This window comes from Heloderma suspectum, chromosome 2 (genome assembly GCF_057233095.1).
Source record: "Heloderma suspectum isolate Gila_16-S chromosome 2, 16-S_ref, whole genome shotgun sequence".
Taxonomy (NCBI): domain Eukaryota; kingdom Metazoa; phylum Chordata; class Lepidosauria; order Squamata; family Helodermatidae; genus Heloderma; species Heloderma suspectum.
In genome coordinates this window covers 4,526,132-4,540,463 of record NC_139459.1, presented here as the reverse complement: position 1 = coordinate 4,540,463, position 14,332 = coordinate 4,526,132, and the positions used below count along the sequence as shown (strand labels likewise).

General features: G+C 46.3%; 1 protein-coding gene across 2 annotated transcripts in view; it reads left to right on the top strand.

Annotated features, from left to right (window-relative positions):
- The window catches only part of DNAI1 (dynein axonemal intermediate chain 1), a 232,862-nt gene that overhangs the window by 118,338 nt on the left and 100,192 nt on the right, over window positions 1-14,332 (top strand). For both annotated transcript variants that reach the window (XM_084832793.1, XM_084832794.1), the window contains 2 exons: window positions 7,586-7,673; window positions 8,921-9,000. In XM_084832793.1, the coding sequence (XP_084688919.1) occupies window positions 7,586-7,673; window positions 8,921-9,000 (168 nt within the window). The remainder of the gene's footprint in view (window positions 1-7,585; window positions 7,674-8,920; window positions 9,001-14,332) is intronic.

The window sequence follows — 14,332 nt, the reverse complement described above, 5'->3', positions numbered from 1 at the left end:
ACATGCCTGGGATTGTGCTGTGAGTTGACTTTTTCTTTTCTCTACAAAAGATATGACTCTGTCAGGAACATTGAGGGACTTGGACCAGTCCTTGGACAACAGCTCTGAGGTGCCCAGCCCTCTTTAAGGATTTATGTAGCAGCATCACTGCCTTGTTGTGGCGAAGGGGCTTGCGTAACTCAGTGAAGCCATAAGCTATGCCGTGCAGGGCCACCCAAGACGGACAGGTCATGGCAGAGAGTTCTGACAAAACGTGGTCCACTGGAGAAGGAAATGGCAACCCACTCCAATATTCCCACCAAGAAAACCCCATGGAATGTATCCCAAGGCTAAAAGATATGACGCCGGAAGATGAGCCCCTCCAGTCGGAAGGTGTCCAATATACTACTGGGGAAGAGCAGAGGGAATTTCCAAGTGGTGCCAGAAAGACTGAAGCGGCTGGGCCAAAGCCGAAAGGACACTCAGCTGTGGATGTGTCTGGTGGTGAAAAGAAAATCCGATGCTGTAAAGAACAATATTGTTTAGGAACCTGGAATGTCAGATCAATGAATCAAGGTAAGCTGGAGGTGGTCAAACATGAGATGGCAAGATTGAACATCGACATCTTGGGAATCAGTGAACTAAAATGGACAGGCATGGGCGAATTTAATTCAGGTGACCATCATATCTACTATTGTGGGCAAGAATCCCTTAGAAGAAATGAAGTAGCACTCATAGTCAACAAAAGGGTGGGAAAAGCAGTATTGGGGTACAATCTTAAAAATGATAGAATGATCTCAGTACAAATCCAAGGCAAACCATTCAACATCACAGTAATTCAAGTCTATGCCCCAACCACTGAGGCCGAAGAAGCTGAGGTTGATCGGTTCTATGAAGACCTACAACACCTTCTAGAACTAACACCAAAAAAAGATGTCCTCTTCATCATAGGGGATTGGAATGCTAAAGTAGGAAGTCAAGAAATCACCAGGATAACAGGCAAGCATGGCCTTGGTGTACAAAATGAAGCAGGACAAAAGCTAATAGAGTTTTGCCAAGAGAACATGCTGATCATAGCAAACACTCTTTTTCAACAGCACAAGAGGCGAATCTACACATGGACGTCACCAGATGGTCAATATTGAAATCAGATTGATTATGTCCTTTGCAGCCAAAGATGGAGAAGCTCCATACAGTCAGTAAAAACAAGACCTGGAGCTGACTGTGGCTCAGATCATGAGCTGCTTCTTGCAAAATTTCGGCTTAAATTGAAGAACGTCGGGAAAACCACTAAACTGTTCAGGTATGACCTAAATCATATCCCTGATGAATATACAGTGGAGGTGAGGAATAGATTTCAGGGATTAGACCTGATAGACAGAGTGCCTGAGGAACTATGGACGGAGGTCCGTAACATTGTTCAGGAGGCAGCAACGAAATCCATCCCAAAGAAAAAGAAGTGCAAGAAAGCAAAGTGGCTGTCTGATAAGGCTTTACAAGTAGCTCACGAAAGAAGGGAAGCGAAAAGCAAAGGAGAAAGGGGAAGATATACCCAACTGAATGCAGAGTTCCAGAGAATAGCAAGGAGAGACAAGAAGGCCTTCTTAAATGAACAATGCAAAGAAATTGAGGAAAACAACAGAATGGGAAAGACTAGAGATCTCTTCAAGAAAATCGGAGATCTCAAGGGAACGTTTTGTGCAAAGACGGGCATGATAAAGGACAAAGAAGGCAGGGACCTAACAGAAGCAGATGAGATTAAGAAGAGGTGGCAAGAATACACAGAAGAACTATACAGGAAAGATCTGAATGTCCCTGATAACCATGATAGTGCGGTCACTGAACTTGAGCCGGACATCCTAGAGAGTGAAGTCAAGTGGGCCTTAGGAAGCATTAGTAACAACAAAGCTAGCGGAGATGACAGTATTCCAGCCGAGCTATTTAAAATCCTAAAAGATGATGCTGTTAAAGTGCTGCATTCAATATGCCAACAAATCTGGAACACTCAACAGTGGCCGCAACACTGGAAAAGGTCAGTTTACATTCCAATTCCAAAGAAGGGCAACGCCAAAGAGTGTTCAAACTACCGCACAATTGCGCTCATTTCACATGCCAGCAAGGTGATGCTCAAAATCCTACAAGCTAGGCTTCAGCAGTATGTGAACCGAGAACTACCGGAAGTACAAGCTGGGTTTAGAAGAGGCAGAGGAACTAGAGATCAAATCGCCAACATTCGCTGCATCATGGAGAAAGCAAGAGAATTCCAGAAAAACGTCTATTTCTGCTTCATTGACTACGCTAAAGCCTTTGATTATGTGGATCACAACAAACTGTGGCAAATTCTTAAAGTGATGGGAGTACCAGACCACCTTACCTGTCTCCTGAGAAACTTGTACGAGGGTCAAGAAGCAACAGTCAGAACCAGACATGGAACAACCGATTGGTTCAAAATTGGGAAAGGAGTACGACAAGGCTGCATATTGTCACCCTGCTTATTTAACTTATATGCAGAGTACATCATGAGAAATGCCGGGTTGGATGAATCAGAGGTCGGAATTAAGATTGCTGGGAGAATTATCAACAACCTCCGATATGCAGACGATACCACCCTAATGGCAGAAAGCGAAGAGGATCTCAAGAGCCTCTTGTTGAGGGTGAAAGAGGAGAGTGCAAAAGCTGGTTTGAAACTCAACATTAAAATAACTAAGATCATGGCATCTGGCCCCATCACTTCCTGGCATATAGAAGGGGAAGATATGGAAGCAGTGACAGATTTTACTTTCTTGGGTTCCAAGATCACCGCAGACGGTGACTGTAGCCCTGAAATTAAAAGACGCTTGCTCCTTGGGAGGAAAGCTATGGCCAACCTAGACAGCATAGTAAGAAGCAGAGACATCACCTTGCCGACAAAGGTCCGTCTAATCAAAGCTATGGTTTTCCCAGTAGTAATGTATGGCTGTGAGAGCTGGACTATAAGGAAGGCTGAGCGCCGAAGAATTGATGCTTTCGAACTGTGGTGCTGGAGAAGACTCTTACGAGTGCCCTGGACTGCAAGGAGGTCAAATCAGTCCATCCTAAAGGAAATCAACCCTGAGTGCTCATTGGAAGGACAGATAATGAAGCTGAAGCTCCAATATTTTGGCCACCTAATGCGAAGAGAAAACTCCCTGGAAAAGACCCTGATGCTGGGAAAGACTGAAGGCAAAAGGAGAAGGGGACGGCAGAGGATGAGATGGTTAGATAGCATCACGGATGCAATGAATATGAACTTGAGCACGCTCCGGGAGAGAGCGCAGGACAGGAAGGCCTGGCGTGCTGTGGTACATGGGGTCACGAAGAGTCGGACACGACTGAACGACTGAACAACAACAACAGCTGCTCAACACCCCCTGCTGGTTTGTGGACTCCCAAGAGCTCTTTAGTTCTCTCACTCCCATCAGCTGCTGATTTTAGCCGTTCGTGACTCTAGCCATGTTCGGCTGCCACATTCTTGGCTTGGCCGCTGTATTCTTCCCAGGTTGTTCTCGAGTTCCTTCCGTGTCCATCAAGCCTCAGCAGCCAGTGCAGCTAGACCTTTCTTCCCTGCCTTGTGACCCATAGTAGTGTCAGCTGGTGCCTCCGGATTTTGCCCTGTACATAGCCACCTTCCCCCGGTCCACTTCGGCGGTCCTGATGCTTCTCCGGATGAGAATCCAGGTGTTTAATCTGGCTGGCCCAAACTTTAGGGAGCTGGCTGCACTGCCAGCTGTGCTCTCTTCACAAAACTCTGCATGCCATTTGTACTGGTCTGTGAGGCCACCCTTCCGCAGTCCTGGAGCAACACTTGACTAATGCTGTTGTGGTCTCTGGCTTCAATGAAGGGCTGTGGAGACATTTACTCATCCACACACGTTGCTCTCCCCGCTCCCTTCAATTTTCATTCTTTTAACCTTCACAAAAGCCCCATCTTCTTTCCAAGCCCCCATCGTGCAAAGTCATTCAGATTTTTGAAGCAGATTCCAAAAATAGAGATTTTAGGTGGCTTTATTCCTGAGGTGAGACATCGCAGCTTTTCAGCTGTGCTTTGCTGAGAGTTTCTCATGGGGTGTGAACTGGGAATGTTAAGCTGCATTTTTCTATTCACTCCAGTTTGAGAAAATGAAGAACTTTCAAAGCACAACAATAGGCCAAAATGGCTATTCAAAGGACGAAAGACCTGCACAGACATTAGCTCAGCCTATTGTAGTGTGCAGGCATGCATGCTCGTGCGCGCACACACACACACACACCAGCACACCCCTCTGTAAGAGGAAGTGAGATATGGCCCTTTAATGATGTCAGATTTGGGTGTCCATTTTGTGACTGTAAAACCTCCATAGAGTAAAAAGGGCTGAGCCTTCCAGACTATGCTGTCCCCTCACCTTTTCTTTGCCTTTCCTTGAACTCCATCTAAGCTTCCTTGCTGGACACACTGTGGCTCTCTTCACGCCTTGGTTTCTTAGTAGGATCATTCTTCTTTAATCACTGGTTTCCATGGGAGCTTTAACTGACGCCGCTGCTCACCTGCTGCTATCTCACAACTTTCCTTCCCTCTTCCCGTGTTATCTGAGAACGGGGAAGACCCGGCATTTTCTGCGATTGAAATCGCCATTTCCCCCCTGTGTATTTCCCCTTTAGGGCTTTGTTCCACTTTGTGTGGGCGTGTGCTAGGGGTGTTGCTGGGTGGTGTTGAATAACATTGACATGACAACAAATGGGGGGGGCAGATCACTGACCATGCTTTCAGTGGCCGTTTCTGCCTCTCTCCCATTCCACTACGGGCGCTTGAGCTGTAAAGCGGTTAACCACCCCAAATGCTTCTCCAAGATCCCCCAGAGCACAGGAGTGCTTACTTCTGAGTAAACCCATTGGCTGTAAGGTTTTCCTGTCCTGGGAGTAAGTGCCACTGAAATCTGTGTGGCCTGCTTCTGAGTAGGCATGCATAGGAGTGCATTGTAAGTCTACTTAGAGTAGCAGTCTTAAGGTTTCCCATCCTTTTCAATGCATTTACTTTGCACCTCCCCCTCCCATTGCTTCTTCTCCCTTTTGCTCACCAGTTTGATGGGCTTTTTTCCTCCCAGGGTGGATGGGGGAGTCTCCCTTCTCAGCCACGCAGGAGAAAGGCTTGACAGTTAGAATTTCCATGGGTATTAAAAGTGCCTTTTCTCCTCCCCGGAATAAATTCATCATGCAGAGCTTGGAATGGTCATTTTTAACGGTTTCCTTTTGGGGTGTGGAGTTGTTTTAGATAAGGCGGTAATGCTGAGGTGGTTTTCCATAGTACTCCCTCCCTCCCACCTAGCCAGCCACTATCCCTTCTCTTAGCTCACCTTGCAGGGTCGTTGGGAAGCCAGAATAAGGGGGAAGAGCAACAGCAGTGCGGGCAGGGGGGAGCAAGCTAGGTCTAATGAAGAAGGTGTCCCCCATGAAGCGGTCGCCAGAGGGGGGGCTGCTAGGGCTGGCTTGCTGCTTTGACTGTATACAAGTCCGCTTGTGCATTTCTTACTTCTGTAGTTGGGAACCAGAAATAGGTATACCCTTCTGACTCAGTAGTGCAAGCAATATACTGCATTTAATTCCACCCCATCCTGACACATTTAGCAGAGATGGACTAGCAGCGCCAGCAACCTCAGTAAGCCACCGAGAAGACTCTCCCTCCCTTGGAGGAAGGAGGGGACCAGCTCCCGTAATCCCCTGTCCAGGCCACTAGAAGGGCTTCCGACTTCCCTCCTGCTGTGGAGGGACAGGCGGAGCCATCAATCATGTTACAGGAACCCATGATCGCAGGGGGAGAGGGCATGGGGCCAGCAGCCCCCGTCTATCCTGATCGTTCCGTGCAGCTCGGCCCAGCCATGAAAAGGTATAGAGCGGAGGGATGCCTGAGAGATGCCTGTATACAGGGCCAGTGTAAATCCTAGAAAAGATCTGGAATCAAAAGGCCTTGTTTGTAGTGGGATAAAATGCCAGAAGAGAGCCACCTCTGGTCAGTAATCATGTCTAATTTTGCTAGCAAGATATGTTTTTCAAGTAAGTAAGTAAGTAAGTAAGTAAGTAAGTAAGTAAGTAAATAAATATAAATATCCGTGTAATTCTCACAGCATCACAAGGCTACTAAACCTAGCCCTCCAAAGAACAGAACTTTAAATGAATATGTAGTGATAAAGACAACGGGTCTGTTTGCACAATCAAGCAGCCCACCGTGGCTTACTTAAGCCACGGTGGGCTGCAGCATGGGCAGGCGGCCATTTTGAATGTACAACCCGCAACTGCGGCTTATTGTGTCATCCAAACCCGGTGCAGTGAGTTGTTGGTGTGATTAACTACCCACAACCCTAAAACTCCATGGGTTCTAGGTGGTTTGTTAACCACTCCAACAACCCACCCTCACCAAGTTTGGATGACATGACAAGCCACGATTGCGGCTTGAATATTCATATGTTGCCCGGTACACGCCACAACCCACTGTGGCTCAAATAAGCCTGACCTGGTTCAAAGCATCACTGCAGCCCACTGTGGCTCAAATAAGCCACAGTGGGCTGCAGTGATGGTTTGAACCAGGTCAGTGGGGAATTCTGGGGAGGATAGGAGGAGTTCACAGAATTTTATGGGTGGTCCAGATGACATCATCTTCCATGACATCATGTAGCCCCCCTGTATTTTCCCACCACTTCTTACATCTTTTTTCTTACTGGAAAAAACCAAGGAAAAGAAGCCAGAATAGCTGCACAGTGGCTTTTGAGTGTTCGTGCTGGGAACCTTCTATCTGGAGGTATCCTGGATCTCTCTGTGACATTTTATGCTCCTAAAAGTAGCTGTGTAGGAGGAGCTATTTGGATTGGTGCTGCAGCATTGGGGGAAGAGGGTCAAACCTTTTGCCCATGCATGGCATGGCCTCTCTGGCACTATTAGTCACAGAGGGGGAAACCGGAAGGCACCTTCCATATGCCTATCCCTGCGATCCTAAGCATACTTGCCTGGGAGCAAATCGCAGTGAATTTAGTGGAGCTTATATCTGAATCAACATGCATGGGATTGGGATGCAGATATTGTAAATCCCTCTGAATCATTTCATGTGAATACAGCTCAGTCCTTTCCTATCAAAGATTTTGTGTATCTGTTTCTTGTCTCAACAAACTACCCAGGCAACACATATCTTATATGGAGATTAAAGTATGTGTGTGTGTAATGCATGAGAGATAACAGGAGTATATTTTCTGCCACAGGCAATATGGATTGGGCAGCTGTTGTATTGGCTACCTGACCACCGTACCTGTGACAGAAGATACACGCTTTCCCCCTATTTCTGTGCAGGAGAAAAGTGTGCATGGGGCGGCCCTCAGAAGACACCACAGCACAGCGCTGTGAATAACTCAGATGTTCTTATAATAGGACACACTGGTACACGGAAGCCGGGCAAAGTTCTCATTAACACTCAGCTCCCGCAAACTGTCAGCCATGGTCATGAAACATTCAGCAGCTTGATTCCCCCCTTTCTTCCGAATCCCTCAACAAAATGTTCTGTTTCAAAGCAATGCCTCATTGTTGCAAAGACGCCAGCAATTATTCTGATCTCTCCTCTCCCCAACAGAATGAGCTGGTTCATACAGATGTCATCAAACTGCTCGTAGAAGGAACAACGACGGAGGGGCCGGAGGGGCTGCAGCTGCACACCATTGGTACAAGCTGATCCCCCCCCCTTCCCCCAGCTCTGCTTGCTATTGGCATGGAGGACCGCAATGCTGGGCAGGCTTACTTGGGAGTAAGCGTCATGGAGCTTACTTTCAAATAAGCACATGTAGCATCGTGGTGAAAGAATCGAGTAGGCTGCTGTCGGAATAGAAGGTGAGGCCTCGGTTGATCAGAAGGGCTGTAGATCCGGGGAGAGAGGGAGGTTTTCTGCCTCTCCCATAGCACTAGAACCTGAAGCTGAGTGGTGGGAGATTCAGGGCAGATAAAAGGAAGGACTTCACACCCTGCTTAGTCAAACTGTGGAATTTGCTACCACAAGATGTCGTGCTGGCCACCAGCTTGGATGGCTTTAAAAGGGTATTAGCCAAATTCATGGAGGGTAAGGCTGTCAGTGACTACTACTAGTCATAATGGCCATATACTACATCCAGTACAGGAGGCATTATGCCTTGGTGTACCAGTTGCTGGGGAACAGAAGCAGGAGGGCGCTGTTGCACTCCTGTCCTATTTGTGGGTTTCTCGTAGGCAGCTGGGTGGCCACCATGTGAACAAAAGGCTGGCCTAGATAGGCCTTTGTTATGTTCTTACAAGTCTTGGGCTTCCATCATTGAATTGGTTAGAGGCAGCTTCCTTCAAATCAGAGCTTCCTGAAAGAGCCCTCCGAGCTCATCAGAAAAGCAGCCTGGTTCAACAAATATACCATTTTGTTCCCCTTCCTTTGGTCAGTGAGAATTCTGGGTGTTTTTCAGAACATTTTCCTTTGGAGGAAAGAGATAATTAAAGACTTAACAATGTCTTTGTGAAACGGATAATGTTCTACAGGTTGGGGGGGCAGGGAAATGACGGGCACACAGCTGGTTCCCCAGCAAAGTAAGTGCCAGCCTCAGCATCCAACAACCCCTGGCTGCTTTGACAAAGCCTCTTTGCAGCACAGCTAGATCAAAACAAGCCAGTTTTTCTTCTAGCCTGAAAGCTGCAGTCCCTTTGTATGACTTCTAGGCAGACCCAGATAGCACATGTACCTGAGAAGCCAAAAGCAATTGTGACTGTTCCCAGCCCCAGTTAAATGCCTGTGTAATCCACAGGAATTGCTCCTATTAAGCAGTGGGTTGAATAGTTAGAGTCACCCCAGGGAAAATAGAGCCCCAACAGTGTTAACCGGGACATAGCAAAGAGGGTTATCTGCCTACATACTCTTTTGCTTTGTTTATACCCTTCTCTGTTTTTCAAACAGGCTGTGGGACTTCATTTGACTTCCACAAGAAGATCGATTATTTGTTTCTTGTGGGTACAGAGGAAGGAAAAATCTACAAGGTGAGAGCCTTCCGGCAGCAAATTGAGGGTCACCCTGTTTCCGCAGTGTGATGTGCGGTGTTTCCTAGCCCAGAATGTGCCCCCAAGGGCTGCAGTGCCTATATGTGGGTCTCGCCTGCGTGGCGTTTGCTGCAGTCGTGTAGGGTGGGTTTGTGTACAGCTGACTTCCCCAACCTGGTGCCTTCCAGTTGTGTTGGCTGGGAGATGCTGGGAGTTGTAGTCCAACACATCTGGAGGGTACCAGGTTGAGGAAGGCTGGCGTAGAGCGACTTTTGAAAACATCCTCTCAAAATGGGGTGCAAAAGTAGAACTGTGAACAGATTGCACTGGCTTTGGGGAGGAATGTTTCTCCCTCAGAGAGCCAGACTGTGAGTGTCTCTTTGGGGTAGGGGGGACTGTCTGTTGCCTGTTCTCCTGGGTCCTGTTGATAGGACATGAGAGTGAACTACTTTGGATAGTGGCTGTGAGACTGGAGGAGAGGGCAGCTGCCTTGCTGTGGCGGGTTTTGCCTGCTTGAGTCACCTGGAACTGCTTGCTCCATTGTCAGTGTTGGGTAGCGCATCTGTGCTCTGGTTGAGGTATGTTGTGATCCCAGGGACTGGATACTGGCATTGCTGGGTTGTTCTCTCCCACTCTCTGATGCTGTCTAACAGCAAGGGAGAAAGACTCAAAGATTGATTGCAATACACAAACAATTATTTTGTGGAGACCTCCTTGAGAACACACAACCGTCAGCTTCCTTTTGCCATAAAATTTGGAAACATTGCACATGTGAAGTATTTCCTTGGTCCACAGGCTTCCTCACTGTCCCTGTTTGTCAACTATGTACACTTCACGATCTGTGCAGGTTGTTGTTTCTTTGAGAACTTTAGCCTGCCCTGTCCCTAGGTCTCAGGGTGGGGTCAGCATTTCTTTACCACATGTCCTCACAACAGCCTGCTGGGGTTATTTATTTATTTATAAAAATTATAAGCTTCTCTATATCTTCAATAATTCCTGAGTGGTGAACAATAAAGGGAGGGGGGAATCAAAATAAGAAGAATAAAAACATTTAAAATCAAGTTATGCCAATAAAACCATAGCTGGTTATTCAGGAACAGCTAGTTTAAATAAAAATGTCTGTAGCAGACACCAAAAACGAAGCAGCATTGGTGCCTGCCTGGCATCAGCTGGCAGGGAATTCCACAGAGAAGGAGCCAGTACATGGAATGCTGTATGAGTGGACTCCAGACTGACCACCAGACTATGTGGGGCCACCAGGAGCTCCTCTTCTAAAGACCTCAGTGACTGGACAGGGTGATAAGTACGGATAAGTAATCCATAGGTATTCAACTTTACAGGTGGATAAACTGTGGCTGAGACGGTGTGAACTTAGTCAAGGCCACCCTGTGCAATAATAACTTGAACGTGACTCCCAAGAGCAGTTCAAACAGTGCCTACTGGATCACTCAGTCTCTCAGTTGCTCATCCAAAACACTGGTACTCAGACTGCCTTCCAAGAATGTCTAGCAAAGTTTAGGGGGCCTTTTACTCAATTCTCCCTTGCTAAGCCCTTATGCCCAGAACCAGGGGCATTGCTAGGTAATTAAAAGATTTGAGGCCCAGGCCCAAAGGACACAAATCTGCATAAAACTTGCATATGCTTATATCTATATATGCACATTTAGACATAACTACTAGGATTTATTTACATTTCACAGAAGGCAAAGCCGGCAATTAATTTCTTATCCAAATCACCTCTAAAAAAATAAATTCTTCAGTTAATTTGTAATCTGCCACATATAATTTTACCCTTAAAGGCAGGCTTAAAATATTTTTTTAAAAGAGAAAATATTTTGAAAGAAAGAGAAAATAAAAGTCATCCCAAATCAGTAAAAAAAAAAGGTAAAGGTGGCCCCAGCCAGTTGTGTCCGACTCGAGGGGGTGGCACTCATCTCCATTTCTAAGCTGAAGAGCCAGCGCTGTCCGAAGATGCTTCCATGGCCATGTGGCCAGCACGACTGAACACTGAGGTGTGCGGAACGCTGTTACCTTTCCACCGAAGCGGTACCTATTTATCTACTTGAAATTTCTTGCTTTCGAACTGCTAGGTTGGCAGGAGCTGGGACTGAAGACGGGGGCTCACTCCGTCACGCAGCACTCGAGTCTCGAACCGCTGTCCTTCTGGTCTGCAGTTCAGTGTCTTAACCTCTTTAATTACAATTTATTTGAATCTCTGTCTCCCCACCCCACTTCTTTCTCTTTCCCTCTTGGAGGAAAATTGTCCCCATCCCATGCAATTAAGCTTAGAGGGAAAAGCTTCCTTTGGCATCCAGGGGTTTTTCCTAATTGCCATGCAGGGGGGCTTGGGGGGTGTTCTTGCATGTGGGGAGGGGAGAGTTAACCTTTCTCTCTCTGGCTGCAATCCCCCTTGAAAATTGTAAGAAATCTTCCATTGACATCAATGGACACTCAGGGCTCTGGGAAATAGATATGTGCCCAGTCTAGCAAGGCCTCTGCCTGGAACTCCTCTCCTGGAACTGTGCTCTCTCCTTCACATCCTACTTCAAAAACCTGCCTTTCCATGAATGAGATTGAAACCCAAGTATGTTGCAAAGATCCATGGACCTAACCCCTGAACCTTCAGCCATAAAATACAAAAGAGAGCCTAAGCCCATGCAACAGTGTTGGCTCACATTGATTCAGCCTTTATTCTCCTGCCCTCTCCTGTCCCTTGGTTTTCTCCCAGAGAGTGAGTGAACAGGGAAAGCAAACAGGAGCTGGCCAGGGGAGGTCAAGGGGGAGGCCCCTAACATTTTTTTTCATTTTTTAAAATTTTCTTTTTCTTGTAACACACACTTCCATATCAGTGGGACTGTGTTTTTAACCTCCAGTGAATAGAGGACAAAGCACAGGCTATCCCACTACAATCAGAAAGCTAGAAACATAAAGGGGATAGAGACAATGGAAGGAAAAGACTCTCCAGTGGTGGTGGCCTGCAAGGTCTGTGCCATGTTTGTTTTCTTGCCTGAGATCAACATGGCCTACACATGTAACAAGTGTAAGTTGATCACACTGTTGGAAGAAAAAGTAAGAGGACTGGAGTGGCGAGTGGCGACCCTCCAGGGAATAAGAGAACACGAAACGTTCTTGGACAGAACAGTGGAGCTACAGCAGCAAAGTGAAGAGCAGAAGCTAGAAGAGCAACAGCAAGTTTCCAGGTACTTGAGGATGAGACTGGAGGACAGCCTGCAGAGGAAGAATTACAGGGGAACCTGCATGAGAGCGAGCAAGAGGCTGAAGGTCAGTCAAGCAGAGGCAATGAAACCAATGCCTACAACAACAAGAAGAGAAGAGTAGTAGTAGTAGGAGACTCCTCGTTGCATGAGATTGAAACCCAAGGATGTCGTGAAGACCCATGGACTCGCCAGGTATGCTGTGTCCCAGCAGAATGGATTACAGATGTGACTGCAGGGTTGCCTGCACTCATAAAGCCCACTGACACGTATCCCTTTCTTCTCATCCATGTGGGAACAAATGATACCGCCAAGTGGAGCTACGAAGAAATCACGTCAGACTTTGAAGCTTTGGGAAGGAAACTCAAGAACTTTGGGGCCCAGATAGTTTTCTCATCCATCCCTCCAGTAGTTAGAAGAGGGCTAGAAAGGGAAAGAAAAATACTCTGGGTGAATGACTGGCTACGAAGGTGGTGCCGACGAGAGAGATTTGGATTCTGGGACCACAGGCTATACTTCCTGGAAGATGGGCTGTTGGCAAGGGACGGGTTGCACCTCACAAAGGATGGGAAGAATGTGTTTGGCCACAGCATGAAGAACTTCATCAGGAGGGCTTTAAACTGAATCCTACGGGGGAGGGAGACGTAAAGTTGGGGGTAACAATGGATGAAGGCTCAGGCACCACAACGGAGAGAACAGCTCTAAGAGCACCCAATAATAGTCTTCACAAACATGTAGGAAGAAAGCCAGACCATGAAGCACATGGTCTTCGATGTCTATATACTAATTTCCAGAGTACGGGAAACAAACAGAATGAACAAGGGAAATTATGACTTGATAGGTGTAACTGAGACTTGGTGGGATGACTCCCATGACTGGAATACAGCAAGGATATAACTTGTTCAAAAAGAACAGGAGGAACAGAAAGGGAGGTTGAGTTGTACTATATGTTAAAAATACATATCTCTGCACAGAAATACAAGAAGATGTGCTTGGTAGCCCCATCGAGAGCATCTGGGTTAAAATAAATGGAGCAAAGAATAAAAGGAACCTGGTGGTCAGAATCTACTACCAGCCACCCAATCAAGGAGAAGACAAGGATGGAACTTTTGAAAAGCAAATTGCCAATGTTTCAAGGAAGCATGATGTAGTAGTAAAGGAGGACTTCAATTTCCCTGATATTTCTTGGGAGACAAATTCTGCAAAACATGGCCCCTCCAAGATATTCCTGATTTGTGTGTCGGATAACTTCCTCCTACAGAAAGTGGAGGAAGGAATTAGAGGATCAGCTATCCTTGACTTGATCCTAACCAACAGAGATGACTTAGTGGATAAAGTAGCAGTTACTGGAACTCTGGGGTAAAGTGACCATGTTATACTTGAGTTCTTGGTTTTAAAGGAGGCAAAAGCCAAGTGTAGCCAAAAGTGTACCCTGGATTTTAGGAAAGCCAATTTCAATAAACTCAGAACAATTACAAGTAAGGTCCCATGGCAAGCAACTCTAATAAGAAAAGGAGTCCAAGGTGGGTAGGAGCTTTTAAAAAAGGAAATTCTGAAGGCACAATTACAAACAATTCCAACAAGAAGAAAAGATGGAAGACAACAGAAGAAGCCAATGTGGCTTCACAAAAAGCTTAGAGATGACCTGAAAACAAAACAGGACACACATAGGAAGTGGAAGGAAGGCCAAGCAAGAAGGAAGACTACAGGCAGGTAGCACAAAATTGCAGGGATGGCGTCAGGAAGGCTAAAGCTGAGAACAAGCTGAGGTTAGCGAGGGATGCTAAAAACAACAAAAAGGCTTTCTTCAGATTATTTATTTATTTATTTATTTCATTTCTATACCGCCCAATAGCCGAAGCTCTTTGGGCGGTTCACAAAAACTAAAACCAAACAACGCACAATAAAACAATTTAAAATATATAGAACATTAAAACCACAATATAACAATACAACCACAATAAAACCTAGCAGCAGTACAGGAGTTTAAAATACAGATTTAAAACAGCAAAGAGAAAAATTTAGAAAGCTAAAGTGCTAAAATGCCTGGGAAAATAAAAAGGTCTTCACCTGGCGCCGAAAGTAGTACAATGTAGGCGCCAGGCGAACCTCACTAG